The 17,594-nt window shown below is 35.6% G+C and overlaps 1 protein-coding gene across 1 annotated transcript in view; it reads right to left on the bottom strand.

Annotated features, from left to right (window-relative positions):
* The window catches only part of LRBA (LPS-responsive vesicle trafficking, beach and anchor containing), an 874,405-nt gene that overhangs the window by 583,513 nt on the left and 273,298 nt on the right, over nucleotides 1–17,594 (bottom strand). The window contains exon 33 of the mRNA XM_006884505.1: nucleotides 11,566–11,627. Coding sequence (XP_006884567.1) covers nucleotides 11,566–11,627 — 62 coding nt within the window. The remainder of the gene's footprint in view (nucleotides 1–11,565; nucleotides 11,628–17,594) is intronic.

Genomic DNA, 17,594 nt, shown 5'->3' with positions numbered 1-17,594 from the left:
TTCTATTTTTACATTATATTTTATTGTTTTTATTCCTTTTAACGACTTTAGATTTCCATTCATCCATTGTTGCACTTTTCTCCCTGTCCACCCCTCCCAACAGTTTGCTCTTCTCTTTAAAAAATAAAAAAAATTCTTTCATTGTTATACAATCCCTCTTTTAACTGGTATAGCACTGGTCTGTCAATTTGCTGTATATACTTAGCTAGTAGTTGCTGTGATGCTAAACACTGTGACACTGATTTGTCAAATGTGATAATGGTTACTCATGGGGGACTGTGTTTGGTGGAGATCCCTCCAGAAACTCTAGGAACTTAAAGAAATGATGATAATTATACAACAGGGTTCAAGTGTTTTGTTCAAAGGGTCGCTATGAGTCATCAATGGCATTTAACAAGAACAACAATCAAGTACAGCAAGTAAAACATATTTTAGATTCTTGAGGACTAAGACAAGTTTATATATCTTCAACCACCTCTCCCAGTTTCCATAACTTTTCTATCCATGCTTCAAACGCTTACACTTTCTTTTTAGAAAATCAATAGTTTCTATGGCACACAAAATTTACACTGAGCATATCAACAAAAATACCTGTACTCCAGTCTCTCTCTGTTCAAGCATTTCCGTCTAAAAGAAACCTGTGTGATTACTCTCCTACAATTCTTGTCAGGTGCCATCAAATCAACATCTATGTAAACAACTTACTGCACACTATATTAATTTTTATCTCAATCTTAATAAAAAACTCAATAATACTAACAATAACAAAGCTTAAGGAAAATAAACTCATATACATTACATTTATATAAGTATATTCTAAAGATGAAGCATAAATATAACAATAAAAGTGGAGAGTATTAAACATTATGAAAATGGTAAACTGCATTGATCCTGGTGGTATCACACAAATTCATATAAGAAGATAATTGTCCCCCTAGTCTTACTGAAGGACCTGGGGGAGAGGTGAAAACTCAAAATTAGCAAGACTAAAAGCTTTGTCACAGTAATCTAAAGACACAAGGCTCAAGGCTGAGACTACTGCATACACATTTTGGAAGCAGTGTCCTGACTGTATTCAGCTACTAACCTGAATTACAGTCTATGGACTTCTCTAATATAATTCTGTGTGGTAAGATTTTACATTGGATTTTAGACCAAGTCAAGCAGTAAGATTGTTGTGGGAATGAGCAGAAAAAGGTGTGGGAGCATAAAGGATATGCATGACTTCATGAGAATTGGTTTGTGTTGCTGACAGGAATAGTCCCTCACTGTGGAGTCAGTAAAGGTCAGATATAGTCATCTCCATGTGGCCTTTGCTCTTTTTTACAGGGAAACAGGGAATTTCCTAGATAAACATGATTTCTACGTAGGTGCTTATAAATATAATTGTCAAAATTCATTAGTGTGCACATGTAAAATATTTATATATTTATTTTACGAACAATAAAGGTAGCTTTAAAAAGAGAGACTGATTAACTCTACAACAAATGAACACAAAGATCATATTTAAACAGCAACAAAACTATAGTATTTAGAAAATGTTATTTTACTTAAAATAAAGATTAAACTAACATCAAGACTACATTACTATCCTTTCTCCACACTTATACAAGCTATGCACTGAGCAAATAATTCAAGAAGCTGAATTTTACGAAGAAGAATATGGCATTAGGATTTGAGAAATAATCTGCATTATGAATACAAAGTTGTTGATGACAGTAAGAGCTTAAGATGCTTGCTGTGGAGAATCAAAGACTATAACCTTTGACATAGATTACATCTCAATATCAAGAAACAAAAGTCTCACCACTAAATCAACAGGAAAAACCATGATAGATGGATAAAATACTGAAATTGTTAATGATTTCATCTTACTTGGATCCACAATTAAAACCCTTATTAACAGTAGTTAGGAAATCAGGAGATATAGTAGGAAAGTCCCCTGTCAGAGACTGATTCAAAGTCCTAAAGAGTAATAATGCCAATTTAAAGACTAAGGTGTGTCTGATTCAGGTCATGGTCTTTCCAATCACCTGCTATGTATCTATAAAATGCACAATGAATAAGGATGACTAAAGACGTATCTTTGAATTCTAGTGTTGAAGAGTAATACTTAACATCTCATGGATTGCCAAAAGAACAAACAGGTATGTTCTGGAAGAGGTGCCAACAGAGTAGTTCTAAGAAGCAAGGAAATGTATTGACATGTTGACTGCAGCAATTGGCTCAACTATGTGGGAGATAATAAATAGGCACATGAAAGGACAGGTTTCAGAACCACTGTTCACAGGGTCACTACAAGTCATATTTCACTCAATAGCACCAAACAAAAACAACAAAAATATGTTGTTGTTTTTGTTGTTGTTGTTATGTGCCGTCGAGTCGCCTGCGACTCATAGCGACCCTATGTACAACAGCCCTAAACTCCGCTCTGTCCTGTGCCAATTGCACTGTCTCTGAAACTCCCACCCCAATTATCACAATCACTGAATCAATCCACCTCATAGAGGGCCTTCCTCTCCTGTGCTGTCCCTCCACCCTCCCAAGCATGATGTCCCTCTCTAAGGACCAGTCTCTCCTCACAACATGTCCAAAGCATGTTAGACGGAGCCTCAGAATCCAAGGAGCCACCCGGTTTAACCCTCTCCAGGACAAATCTGTTCGTTTTCCTGGCAGTCCATGGTATTCTCAATACTCTTCTCCAGCACCACAGCTCAAAGGCATCAATTCTGCTTCTATTCTCCTTGGTCATTGTCCAACTCTCTGATGCATAATAGGTGATTGCGAAGACCATGGCCTGTATAAGATATAGGAGCTCTGGCGGCCTACTGGTTAGGAATTGTGCTACTAATCAAAAGTAATTTGGTTGAAATGAACCAGCTTCTCTGTGGGAGAAAGATGGGCAATCTCCTATGAAATTCTCTGCCACTGAGGAAACTTCTGGAAGGTCAGTTACGAGTCTGTTTCAATCTAAAGAAAATGAAGAACAGCATACAGTAGTTCAGAATTAAAAAGTCTAAAAGGCGGAGTGTGTCTCCCGGGCCGCTCTCGGACCGCGACTTCCTCCTTTCCTGTCTTATGTGGCGTCAGGGCTAAATCCGCCTCCTCGCTTCCCCCGTTAGCAGGTAGGCCCACCGGCAAGATGCAGATTTTCGTAAAAACCCTCACGGGGAAGACCATCACGCTTGAGGTTGAACCGTCGGACACAATCGAGAATGTCAAGGCCAAGATCCGGGACAAGGAAGGAATTCCTCCTGATCAGCAGAGACTCATCTTTGCTGAAAAGCAGCTGGAAGATGGGCGGACCCTGTCTGAATACAACATCCAGAAGGAGTCCACTCTTCACCTTGAGATTGAGACTTCGTGGTGGTGCTAAGAAAAGGAAGAAGAAGTCTTACACCATTCCCAAGAAGAATAAGCATAAGAGAAAGAAGGTTAAGCTGGCTGTTCTGAAATATTATCAGGTGGATGAGAATGGCAAAATTAGTCGCCTTCGTCTGGAGTGTCCTTCAGATGAATGCGGTGCTGGAGTGTTCATGGCCAGCCACTTTGACAGACATTACTGTGGCAAGTGCTGTCTGACTTACTGCTTCAACAAACCCGAGGACAAGTAATTATGAGTTAATAAAAGACAGTGAATTTAAAAAAAAAAAAAGACCAAAAGGCAAAAAATTTTTAAAAAAAACCCTCAAAAGACTAAAATTCAAAATATGGTGACAAGTAGATGCTCCAGCTCACCATTCATTGCATGTGAATGCATTGGTGGTACAATTCATAGGGGGTTGTGCTCTTTCTCAAGGCTGTGCTTCTCATTACTTAATTAGCAAAGAATCAGTTCTGGCTTAACAACAATGAGAGCAGAGTTATGTTAAGTATTTTCTAAACACTAACTATGCTACTGAATGTTGTTATTACTGACCCATAGCAGACCCTCTGGTGGGTTTACAGAGGTAGTTAATCGCCTGGGAGGAGACTGCGCATTCTTTTCTCATGTAGCGGCTGATGGCCTCAAACATACTGTATACCTTTGGGATTGCAGTGCAGCTTCTTGGAGCTTTGCTAATCCAAGATCTTTCTTTTCCTTATAAATTTAGTGGTTATTTTTTTTTTCAATCTCTTTGAAAAATGATGACAAACTGAATTGAGATTGGATTATTAACTATAGATTGCTTTAGGTGGTAGTGACACTTTCACAGTGTTTATCTTCCTATCAATGTGTATGGCATTTTCTTCCATTTATAAAGATCACTTTTGGTTTCTCATAGTAGTATTCTGTAGTATATTTTTCATGACTCTCTTATATCACTGATTAGATTTTAAACCTGGTTGAGTTCTTAATATTTTTTTTGGCTATAGTAAAAGGTATTGTTTCCCTTATTTCCTTTTTCAGACATTGCTGAATTGATCATCTACAACCAGTCATTTACTTGCTGCCTTTTTGGTATTTTCTTTAAATGGGCCATATCATTTGCAAATAGAGATAGTTTTATTTTCTATGTGCCAATCTGTATGCCTTTTAGTTCTGTTTTCTTGACTTATTGCTTTGGCTTGGTTTGTTCATTCAATTGGAGATTGAGAAAGCAGGAGAATGCTCTGTAATGGGCACTGTTAGTCTGATGAGAGCCAATGGGAATGTTTGATTATGAAGGAATGTAGAATGAGGAGCTCATCGAGTTTAAACCATGCCTTGATTTTTTAAATTAGGTTGGGCCCTCGGGGTTGTAACCCTCAGACCTAGTGTTGTTATATTTTGAAGGCATATACTTCCACATCATACAACACTCTTATGTCAATTTGCTGCACTGAGGTAATCTGGGTTTGCTATGATGCTGCACCTTGTGCCATTCAGGTGTCAAATGTCATATCGGTTGCCCATGGTGGACAATGTTTAGTGGAGATCCCAGTTTAAGACAGATTTGGAAGCAAGTGTGGCATCCACTTCCTAAACCACATGCCTTTCAACACTCCATGAACTTGAAACCACGAGAGTTGTAAAAAGACTTCAGGTCTTTTGTTCAAAGCGTTGCTATGAGTCATCCTCAACTCTATGGCAGTCAACAACAACAACTGTGCTAAGTCTAAAACCAACCACAAAATAAAGTAAAACAAGGACTTTCCTAGCAGAAATGGAAAGAAAAATATATACAATTTAAATGAAAAATGTAAATACACACACTCTTCGCCTTCTAACACAAGTTCCAAAGACGAAGTCATTATGCAAAAAAATAATGGAAGAGAACTACATCAAATCTCAAAATTAAGAATGAGCATATCAATACATAACTACAAAATTACATGATTTCATAATTGCCAGATCACTGAAAACTGGCCCAGACAAGTTGATAAATAATCTTACCTATCAAAGGAAGTATTAATTTTACCTGACAACCTGGCATTCATTATTGGAATGCACATATCACTAATGTGCAAAATAGTCAGATAATAGATTTTTCACTATTGGCAAAACATGAACTATCAAATAAGATAGAGTCAGTAAATGAGGAGTAGGTGGGACAGTGAATGCTCTGGAAGATTACCTTGTTCAGGCTGTGACTTATGGAGAAGAGAAGAAAAACCTAACTAAGCCATGGTCTTTTCAATCACTTGCCAGTCTGCTGAAAGCTGGATAATGAATACGAATGACACAAGAATAATTGATGCCTTTGAATTGTGATGCTGGAGAATAGTACTGAATATCTCTTGGACTGGTAAAGAATAAAAGATACATCTTGGAGAAGGTGTAGCCAGAGCACTCCTTAGAGGCAAAGATGATAAAGCTTTTTCTCACATACTTTGGGCATGCTGCTATTCCTTGCAGATGGACATCGTGTTGGAAAATGGAGGGACAGCAAAAGAGAGAAAGACCTTAAGCCAGGTGGATTAACATAGAGATGATGGCTGAGGGCTGAAGTGTTTCAAAATTGTGAATATGGCACAGGATAGGATAGGATAGGTTTCAGATCTGTTTTTCATAGGGTCGCTGTGAGCCCTACTAGACTCAATGGCACCTAACAAGAAGAAGTATATGGATTTATCTATTTAACAAACATTAAATGAACAGTCATGATATGCCAGAGCTGTGCTGCACACTAAGTATGCTGTAACAAACAAAATCAAAATACTTGTTAACATTCTAAAGCCCAGATTACAGAGAAGACTGATAATTATAATAAACATGTAAGTACATATATAATTATAAATTTGTAGTAAATTATTACCACTGATAAGATGAAACCAGAATAACTACAAACTGTAGACACAATTGTCTGACAAGGGGTAATTAACTAAGCTCGGACTGATGAGAAATCAACAATTACAATCACCCACTTGGGTGGCTTTAAGTATTCCAAGACAGCTTGAGAAAAGCTATGCTATCAAAGGGGTAAAGAAGAAGAGCCATACAGAAAGTAACAGATAAAAATAAAGGACATTTTTACAATTTGACATATGACTAATTTGTAGAGTTTCTTGGGATGATGATCCATTTTCATGATCTAATCTAATATATACTTGAAATATATACTATTTAATGTATACTTTATTCATCACAAGTATAAAAATTTAAAAGTCTTTAAAAGGGTCTAATATCACATGTGTGAAATGGATAAACAAAAAACAAGAAGAAAACTAAAAATAAGGTAAAGAAATTATAGAAGAATGAAGCTATAGAGGAAAATTTTACTCTAAAACTCAGAGGATTTAAAACATTCAGGAGATAAACACTAAAAAAAACTGACAATGAAATGAAAGAATCACAAGAATACTGCTACCTGCTGCTTATTGTGAAAATAACAAATTTTAAATAAATTAATTCAGAGACATAGAAAAGTAAAAGTAAGCTGAGTCTAGAATGACCAAACCTTATGTTATATGAAGCAAATGGTTACCCAATAACAACAATGTATATGCCTTGATGGAATTTGTTTCAAAAAACCATTAAACTAACAGTATTTTAAATTAACATTTGCTGGTAATTAATTACTCAAACAGGATGCCAGGCCAGACTACTTGGTGCTTGTAGTTTTTCTATATACTGTATGCATTTCTGATAAATGGGAAAAGAATAGATGACCTGGCAGAAGACTCAGACAATAATATGTGATTTACAGGACATGAATGCAGCTACCACAAGATTTATCTGACAGGTCTCTCCGATAGTGGACTGTTGAGTATCCGATGGAATGATTTCTAGTCTAGAAAGTCTACTACTGAGTAGCCATACACATTATTTATTTATTAGATGTTTTGGGTTGAAACCATTTTTAAATGATGCACTTCACAATGCACAGTCATAAATTTAGCTTTAAACCCAAGAAGGGAGGTAGTGTTATTGGAATGCATGTCAGACTGAATTAGGATGAGCAACGCGATGCTTTTATAAAGTGCCCTTGAATGCAATGTCAATTCTTTCAAAAGTGATATTAATGTGAAATAAGGAAGATAAAAACACTTTATACACTGCCCTAATAATATTATTAGAATAACTTAACATTTTATTTAAATTAATATAACTTTGTATCCATGTGCAAAAAATTTTGGGTACAGAGGAGCTGCATTTAAAAACTGAAACTGAAACAAATTTTTAAAACTTTCAATCTATTTGTATGCATCAGACAATAGACAGTTTGCTGGAAAATATTTACAGTCTTATTTTAACAATTTAAAAATACAAAACCAAATTCATTGTCTTCTAGTCTATTCTGACTCATGGTAACTCTAAAATGTAGACATAACAGAACCTCCCCATAGGGTTTTCAAGGATATAAATCTCTAAAGAAAAAGAACGCATGTCTTTCTCCCGCAGAGAGGACAGTGGATTCAAGTCAACGACATTTCGATTAGCAACACCACTTTAACCACTGTGTAACTAGGACTCTTCTTAAACATGTAAAGAATTTTAAATCAAATGTCGAGCTTAAACAAACTTTGCATTGTATATGGCATTAAAAGATTAATAAACTTAATAAAACGCAGATTATACACACACACACACACACACACACAGCATTTGGGTTTATGACTAATACTCTATACCAAATACTAGTGAATAAAATATACTGAGGTATGTAAAGGGACACAGTAAAAACAGTTAGGATTTTGCAACATGCAACAAAACATTACTGTCAGTGTTATTATTGTTACCGTATTATTATATTAAAGATGTTTTAGTATGTATGGAAGTGTTTTATTAATATCTTTATGCATAGAAAAGTGCATTATATATTGTATTCTAAGATTATCCATTGACAAATTAATATAAGATCCCAATACTATCAAACTCTTCTAATCTACCTACAAATCTAACTTTAAAACAGACTAAGGATGCTCACTCATATTTATTGCTGCATTATTCACAATAGCAGAGATGGAAGCAACCCAACTGCCCATGAACAAACAAATGGATAGAAAAACAATGGTACATTCCCAGAATAGGATATTACACAGCACTGAAAAACAATGAACTCATAAAACATTACACAACATGGAGAAACCTGGAGGACATTATACTGAGTGAAATTAGTCACAAAAGTACAAATACTGCATAACACCACTGTTATAAATTAGAAAGGACATAGGAGTATTAGGGAGAGCATGAAAAAGGAGTGAATAGATAATGAACACTGCAATAAAAAGTTGAAGGGGAAAACGGAAAGGAGTATATAATTAGATGTCATATGTAAGAGAACAAGGTGAAACAAGGGGTATATTACAGGATGGGCTGGGGAAGGTTGAGGGGAGGGAGTAAGAAAATGTGCAACATGAATTTAAAAAAACGTTAAAAACCAAACAGGAATTCTGAGACTGCCTGTATTGTACTTATTATCAACAGTAGTTGTTGTTATGGTTGTGTACTGTTGAGTTAGAAACGACCCTACCTGACCCTCTGACTGGCTTTCAAAGGTATGGAAGAAGAATGCCCATCCCTCCGTTGTAATATTATTCCAATAATAAATATTGTTAGAAAACATTTAAAAAAAAAAAGAAAACATTTAAGCTCTGTTTACATTTTTACTAAACTATGCTAAAGTTTAAGTAAAAGTATGAAATGTTGTCCATCAACCATTAAAGAATGAGTTTTGTGGTTGGGTCTGTTCAACCAGAACCCAGTGAATCCATGAACAGACTGAAATCGTAACCTATCCTGAGTCATCCTCACAGTCTTTACCACGCACAAGCCCACTGGTGCAAAGCGTAACAGTAAGGGAAGCTTTAAAGAAATATCTCATTTACTTCATAGCTGATGTGAAAACACAGTAAATAGGATTATTTCCCAATTTTTAAAAAAATGTTACTCTCAATTTTCCTTCTGTACAAAAAAATAACATACATGTATATATGGCTACTTTAAACACTTTATTAGAATTGCAAAAAGTAAATGCAGAATTGAACCAAGAAAAATAATCAGACATAGTGCATTGTCATGAATTAACACCAACTAATTTGTAAAGTTCTAAGTCAAATTTGCAGATGTTAAGTTCATAAGCATATCCCATTATTTATGTGATTAAAAAGGAGTTTTTGACCTGATCTTTCGATCTTTGGCACTCAATCCTCTCCATCTCCTCTTAAAATATTAATTAAAATTTTAGCAAGATGCTAGCTTTTCACTTCCCACTCTATATCAGACTAAAAACAATTATCAATCAAACTCAAACCATCTCCACCCAGTATCTGCAAAATGTCGACTTAAAATTCAATTTCATATCTCCTAAGATTTCGCGTAGAAAAAGACAGTTCAGTTTTTAACAAAATAAATCACTTTTGTGATTGCCAACCTGACCTCTTTGAATTAGGAAAATTCAAAGTGAAAAATGTAATTATCACCCTGGAACAATCTGTATACATCTGGAGCTAATTCTGGCTTCATTTTTCACATCATTTTTCACACTGTGCTACATATTGTGAAGATACCATGGAACTTTTGAAGACCTCATAAAAAATGGCCACGACTTCAAGTGACTAGTAATGCAATTTATTCGGACAAAAAACTTTTGCAACTTACTACCAAGCAATCTTTAAATCTCATTTAATTACATTAGTATTAAACAGTACAGTGACAAAAATGACAAATAGGCATATTAAAGCATGACATTATTTATGCAATTTCAAATACAAATTCAAATATATGTAATATACATTTACAAAATATGTTTCAAGTACCAGAAACGTATTCAATTATGTGTAATTCTCCTAAACTTGAAAGCAGAATTTCATTACTAAAATTTACCTATGAAATATCAGTAATATACAATAAAAACTTGTACTCTTGTCAAGTAACATCCATAATTTTAAATGACTGCTTCTTAAAAGGTAATTTTATGTACTTATAATAACTGTATATGGCAATTCCATTGCAAAAAGTAAACAATTATTTTATATTATTTACTGATTTACTGAAATATTCTCCACAATTAGCTTCTGAAGAAATGAAGTCTTGTGATGACTAAGTTATAAAACATTTCCCACAAAATCTAACAATAATAAGCTCACTTGAAACATAACTACCTTTCACAAGTCTATTATATAAATCTATTAGTCGTATGTATCTACAGAACTAATTGTACCTATTGCACTTTATTGACAATATATAGTATTGATTTTTCACACCTTCTATGATTCTTTAATTTGTATTCATGAAACGTCTATCAACACAGTCAAAATAAATTTGGCATTATAAACACTAAAATGAATAAATCGATGCAAAGAAACATTAATTTTGCATTGTCCTTATTCATCAGGCAAGTAAACCATGAGAGTTGTAAATGAAGGTCAAAGGTTTTGAAATGGGTCAGAACCCTTGACCTCTAGACCAATACCCTCCCTATTAAAAAAAGCTATTTTAAAGTTTTAAGTAGGGGAATTTACTACCATCAAGATACCATTTTTAAAAGACTACAAAGAAAACTCTCAATAAAATCATTCATCTGGTTAACTGCAAAACAGAAAACATCAGAGGAAACATGATCTTACATGGGTATTTAAAAAATCATTATAATTTACTATGTGATGTACCAGGTTTCTAAGTATATAAGGAATTTTGCTTTTACTAATTTATCTTCACAACTTATTTCGTGGCTGCCATGTTTTTGTTAAAGTTTTCCCAAATCTATTATGTATGTCAAAAATAATTAGCAATGACAAGGATTCAAAAGTATTTCTCACTCATTTTATAACCTCTGCACAAAAGGGAACTAAACCCATCATTCTCAGGGGATTCAGAGTGCCACCACACAAAGTACAGAAATAAATCTGTTTCTATAACCTTAATATATACAGCAAAGAAATTATTTAGGCAGCTCAAGATCAAGGTTATATATAATCTGGACATTTTTAATTTAACTCTTTAAACTTCTGTTTCCCATTCATCTATTTTGCTTTCTCAGTACTTTTTTGTTGGGATGGGGGGGAATACATATATCTCAAAAACAAGAAAAAATAATTTTTAACTGACATTTACTTTAAAATGGAAAGTTAAAACATTATAAACATAAAAACATTTTACTAAAGTAAAACCATGGGAGAACTGACTCTTAATTCTGCATTTTTTTTTTTCTTGGAACTCACCTGAGAACACAGCAGCATCACCAATTCCACAACTGAACTACTTGACTTCATGCAAACCAGACCTATTTTAAGCACAATAAAAAAAGAAAAAAGCAAAGTAAAACAAATGAGAGTCCTGCTCTATAACATTTCCAAAATCTGCTTAAAAAAAAAAGTTAACATTTTACTATAATCATACATATTTGATAATATAATTGAACAAGTTACTCATACTTAATTTAAACCTGGGATCAAAACTATTACCATTTTTTATAAATTATTTTACTCCAGCTTTCAAAATACCAAAGCACTTATTACAACTTCATCTGCAATGACACTTTACAATACTCATAGAAATGTGCATAGCATATGCCATATTGATCAATATCATCTACATTTTGTTTTGGAGAGAGCTGATCGTTACACATACAGAGAAGGGAAATGGCTCCCTGACCTTTGCTTTCTCCACCACACTCTCTCCCTTCAGCCCTCGAGCTATCAATCAAGTTTCCATTTTGTTTCATGGCAGCAGACATCCCAAACACTCTTATTAGTACCTTGACCTATAACCTCACACTAAACCTTAACAGAAGTGCAAGCCGCAGTCTGTTATATAGTCCTGATTTCTTATAAATTAATTCATTTACATTTTCTCTTTTATCTTTTATTTTGGTTCTCTTGGTTGATCAAAAGAACTTTCCTACAGTTAATACTATCTAAAGAATTTCACTCTTATAGCCAATAAAATATAAGGTAGTTAATTCAAATATATTTAAAAACAGCTATGAATACAGCAATGCCAGTACTAACAAAACCTAAATTGGTAAACAGTACTAATATTCAAATATATTATAAAATATTTGTCCTATTTTTTAATCTTATTTTAAATTTTAATGAATGTTTACAGAAATTTTGGATTTCCATTCATTCATTGTTGCATTTTTCTCCCTGCCCACTCCTCCCGTCCTATATTATTGTTTTGCTAGATATATACTTTCTTAGATTTCAGGGTACATTATCTAAAACAATTGTTAGTAATGTTTAAACACTGTTTCTCACCCTTTCCTTTCATTTTCTTCCCATTCAAGTTCTTCTAGGTATCCTATTTTATTCCCTTTATCTTCTTATTCCATATTTCTTTCACCTTGTCACATTTTAGTGATATTGCTTAGATCTACTGCTGGTTAGTTATTGTTGCATATTTCAGCATTCCAAATGGCAGTCCAGTGAAACACGTTGTTCAAGTTTGAGAAAAGTTAGAAGTTCTACACATTGTGTTACAAGTTTATTGTTTAAAATGGCTTTCCCTAGCCTTTGTGAAGGAGTTGGGAACGTGTGAATAAGAGGAATAAGAGGTGTTAGCTGATCCACAGGACTGGATAGACTCTCCATTAAATTGAGTGGATCCAACAGCAGAATAAGAGAACCCTACTACCAACAAAAGAGAAGAAAGAATGCAGTATAGAACCTTTGGGCCAGAGATTCTTACACCAGTTAGACATACAGCTGCAGCAGCCAAGGCTGGAAAAAGGACCAAAGACACAATATGAGATGGCTTGACCTTGAGACAGCTAACTACCGCCACCAAAGAAACAGAGCCAAGAGCCTTTGCTCAGGTTTCTTACAAAAACTGGAGGAGGAGGGGAGGGAACTTTAACAGGCAGGCCTGAGAGCTTGTAACACTAGGCTAAAGCCATGAGGCTCAAGGTTCAAGTCCCTGCTTGCACAATTCTGAATCTGTCCTGAGTAACTATATTCTGCTACTAACCTGAATTACAGATTTTCAAGCTCCCTAATATGGTTCTGTGCACTCTGTGAGCTACTGTATGGGATATCTGACCCAGTAAAGCAGTAAGATTTGTGTTGGGTGAGTAGAAGGAGGTGCAAGAATGTGGGGGACAAATATGGCCTCATGAAAACTGGATTTGTGTCACTGGTGTGGTTGATAGCAGCAGCTTTCCTTTGTGAAGTTGGTAAAAATCAGATATGGCCATCCCCACGGGGATGTTGGTGTTTTTACACACAGTCAGAAAACATATATAGAGAATGTTTTTTAATACTGTTAACACTGGTATAAAAATTAGCTAAGAAATACATGTATTTTGTAGAAGGAAAGCATATCATTAAGTAAAGTGAGTTTCTACAGAAATAAGATCAATATCATTCCTCAAGCCAAGATTCTGAAGGAGGACAAGGAATTCCCCATCCCTTACTACCCATATAGCCTTCTCTTGACCACAAATGTTTCCATGTGTATCAACAAGGAAAAAAAAAATTTAAAAAGCACATAGAAGATCTCATACATTTTGCAGGGCCTGTACAAACTGGAAGACAGATTTAAAACAGGGATCTTACTTATGACCCAGCCTCTAGAAAGAACTGACAGGTTAAAGGTTTGACTCCCAGCAGAAAAGTTCTTTAGAACCATACAAATATACTTCAGAAAACAAATATGGAAACAGCCTTTCAAAAAGTCAACATTTTGAAAACCCTATGGAAGAAGTCTACTCTGAATACAGTGAGTAGGATAAAAGAGGGAATTCATCATGACAAATTGAGCATTTAGTAAAAACTGACAGCAATGTCATTATTATCTTTTAAAGACTCTATTTTACAATGTATCAAATTATATAATCCAAGAACATTACTTTTAAATCTAAAACATATGTAAATTACAGAAGAACTCTTAATTTGACTTGCTATTCTTATAAATTGCACTGGGAAAGCCTGCTATCAGGGATCTCTCCAGAGCACTGAAGAGCAACGATGTCAGTCTGCAGACTAAGGTGTACCTGAGCCAGGCCATAGATTTTGCAATTTCTTGCTACGCATTAGAAAGCTGGATATCAACCAAGGATGAGAGAAGGAGTATTGATGCCTTTGAGCTGTGATGCCAGAGAAGAGTACTGAGTATACCATGGACTTCTAGGAGAATGAACATGTTGATTTTGGAGAGGGTAAAACAGGCTGTTTCTTGGAGGCAAGTATTCTGAAACTTTGTTTGGCATAACTTGGGCATGTTTTAATGAAGGACCAATCCTTTGAAGAGATACATCATGCTTAGGAGAATGGCTGCACAGTGCAAGAGAGGAAGACCCTCAATTAGAAGGACTGATTTAGTGACTGGGGTAATGGGGGTAGGTGTGTCAGAGACAATAAGGTTGGCCCAAGATAGAGCAGGGTTTAGGGCTGTTATGCATAGGGTCACTGAGTCACAAGCAACTCGAAGGCACACAACAACAACGACTACATTCTTATAAAAAAAATCCAATTAGTATACACGTTAACATCAACATAGATGGAGAAAAGACTGAAACTGTCAATGACGTCATCTTATTTGGATCCACAATCAATATACTTGGTACCAGCAGTCAGATCAAGAGGCATAATTTTGGAATCTATTTTTTTTTTCATTTTATAATTGATTTGCAAACAAAATTCGTATACACTGTGTTTTACACTTTCCACCATACACACTGTTTCATAAAATCATCCCCATACATTGTGTTTTACAAAATCAATCACTATTGAATTAGTCCCACCATCACCTTGTCATCCTTGATGAATCATTCCCACTTTCTTTGTCCTCTACCCTCAAAATTATGTGACCCTGTGATAACTCCCTTGCCCACCCTCAACCCTGTGCCCCTACCCTTTCTCCTCTGTTCCTACTCTTTCCCTTCTTGAACTACCATGGTCTTATACAGCATTTGTCTTTTTGAGACTCAGTTCACTCAGCATAATGCTCTCCAGTCTCTCCCAAGCTATGTATTTTTCTTTATAAATCGTTGCCACTAAGTGTTATGAAAGTGTATTCTTTTATATGAATGTATCAATCCATTTGATTGTGGTTGGACATTTGGGTTGTTTCCATGTTCCTATGATTATGAATAATGCTGCTATGAACACTGGGGTTCAAGTCTCCATTTGTGTTTCAACTTCTAATTTCCTTAGGGTATATTTCTAGCAGTGAAGTAGCTAGATCATGTGGAGTTTTATTGTTCTTACTGAAGAAACGTCAAACTCCCTTCCAGAGTGGTTGTACCATTTTACAATCCCATCAACAGTGTATGACAGTTCCAATCTCTCTCGCTTCTTCTCCAACATTTATTGTTTGCTGTCCTGTTAAACTTTGCCATTGCTACCAGGGTGAGATGGTATCTCACTGTGATTTTGATTTGCATCTCTCTTATTGCCAGTCATTTTTACTAATTCTTCATGTGTTTCTCAGCCATATGAATGTCTTCCTCTGTGAAAAAGTCTTTCACATGTCTTTTGCTAAAAAGTCATGTAGTACTGAGAAAGTCTCCATTCAGCGACCTCCCCAAATTATTGTGGAGCAATGATATCAGTTCAAAGACTATGGTGTGCCTGATTCAGATTATGGTCTTTTCAATCAGTTGCTATGCATCTTAGAGTTAGACAATGTATAAGGATGACAGGAGAAAAACTGATGCCTTCGTACAGTGGTACTGGAAAAGAATGCTGAATATCCAAAACAATAAACAGATATGTCATGGAGACAGTGAAGCCAGAGTGCTCCTTGCAGGCAAGGATGGCGAAACTTCATTTCACATACTATGGGCATATTGCTAGGAGAGACTATTCCTTAAAGTGGGGACATCATGCTTGGAAAGGTTAAGGGACGATGAAGGAAAAGAGTAATTTCAAACGGACTAACTGTAAGTATAGCTATGAGCTCAAGTATGTTAGAAATTGTGTGATTACTACAGGATATGACAGGGTTCAGGTCTGTTGTTCATAGGATCACTATAAGTTGTACTTGACTCTACAGCACCTAATAGCAACAGCAGCTCAAGTTTACACATAATACATCTTATTTCTTGTTATTATTTTGTCAAAATTCATTTGTAAAAATATGGTTATAAATTACATTTTTTTCAGAGGTCATTTCTAATACTTCTAAGGAGCTGAGGTACAGTAGTACAGAATGAGCAAGTCTGCCAAGGCAAAGATCAGTGGTACAAAGCCATAAACCTCTAAGAAGGAGAAATGTGAGGAGCCTCCTCTAGAGGTATTTTTAGTCTTTGTAGTTGTAATGTGCTATTGAGTCACTTATGACTCACAGTGACCCTACGAACAACAAATATGGACCTTGCCCTACCGTCACTATCCCCACGCTCTCCCACGTGGTCTACCACCTCACTGTTCATCTTGTCCATGGTCTTCCTATCTTTTGCAGACTCCCAACCTTTGCAAGCATAATGTCCTCTTCCAAGGACTGACTCCTCCTGACAACGTGCCCAAAGCCTGTGAGGCAAAGTTCCACCATCCTTGCCTCTAAAAAACAACATGTCCTCTAAGATAGCCTTATTTGTTCCTTTGGATTCTAAGCCATAGTCAATAAATAATTTCACTCAACAAAACAACTCAAAGACATTGATTCTTTGATCATTCTATTTCATTGTCTAACTTTCAGAAGCATGAGAAATAAAGAAAATTATCTCTTGCATCAGGTACACCTTATTCTTTAGAGTGACACTGTTGTTCTTTAGCACTTACAACAGGCCCATGGCAGCTGTTGCTGTTAGGTGCCATCAAAACGAGTACAGTGCACAGAGACCTTATAAAAACAGATCTGAACCCTGTCTTAATGTCACAATTTGTCTCAACTGACACACTCGGGCCCTTTGCTGCAGTCACTCTGTCAATCTACTGGACTACAGACCTTCTCCTTTTCTGTCCTTCTACCATCCCAAGCATGATGTCTCTCTCAAAGGAAAGGCCTCTCCTAGTAACATGTCCAAAGTACTTGAGATGAAGCTTTAACATTGTTGCCTCCAATGAGCAATCTGGCTGCACTTTCTCCAACACACATTTATTTATAATTTGAACAGTCCCTGTATTATCCAGTAATCTTCTCCAATACCAAAGTTCAAAGGCAACAATTCTTCTTCTGTCATCATTTTTCACTGTCCAGTTCTCAGCAACATGGTAAGTAATTGAAAAGAGCATGGCCTCCTGTGATTTGATCCATAGCCACTGGTGAGAGTCAGCGCCCAGAGCTATCAGGGGCTTTAAGCTCGTTG

Source organism: Elephantulus edwardii, unplaced genomic scaffold, assembly GCF_000299155.1.
Source record: "Elephantulus edwardii isolate Elephantulus edwardi_28Jun2011 unplaced genomic scaffold, EleEdw1.0 scaffold00034, whole genome shotgun sequence".
In the NCBI taxonomy this organism is placed as follows: Eukaryota; Metazoa; Chordata; class Mammalia; order Macroscelidea; family Macroscelididae; genus Elephantulus; species Elephantulus edwardii.
This window is presented reverse-complemented; position numbering and strand designations above follow the sequence as displayed.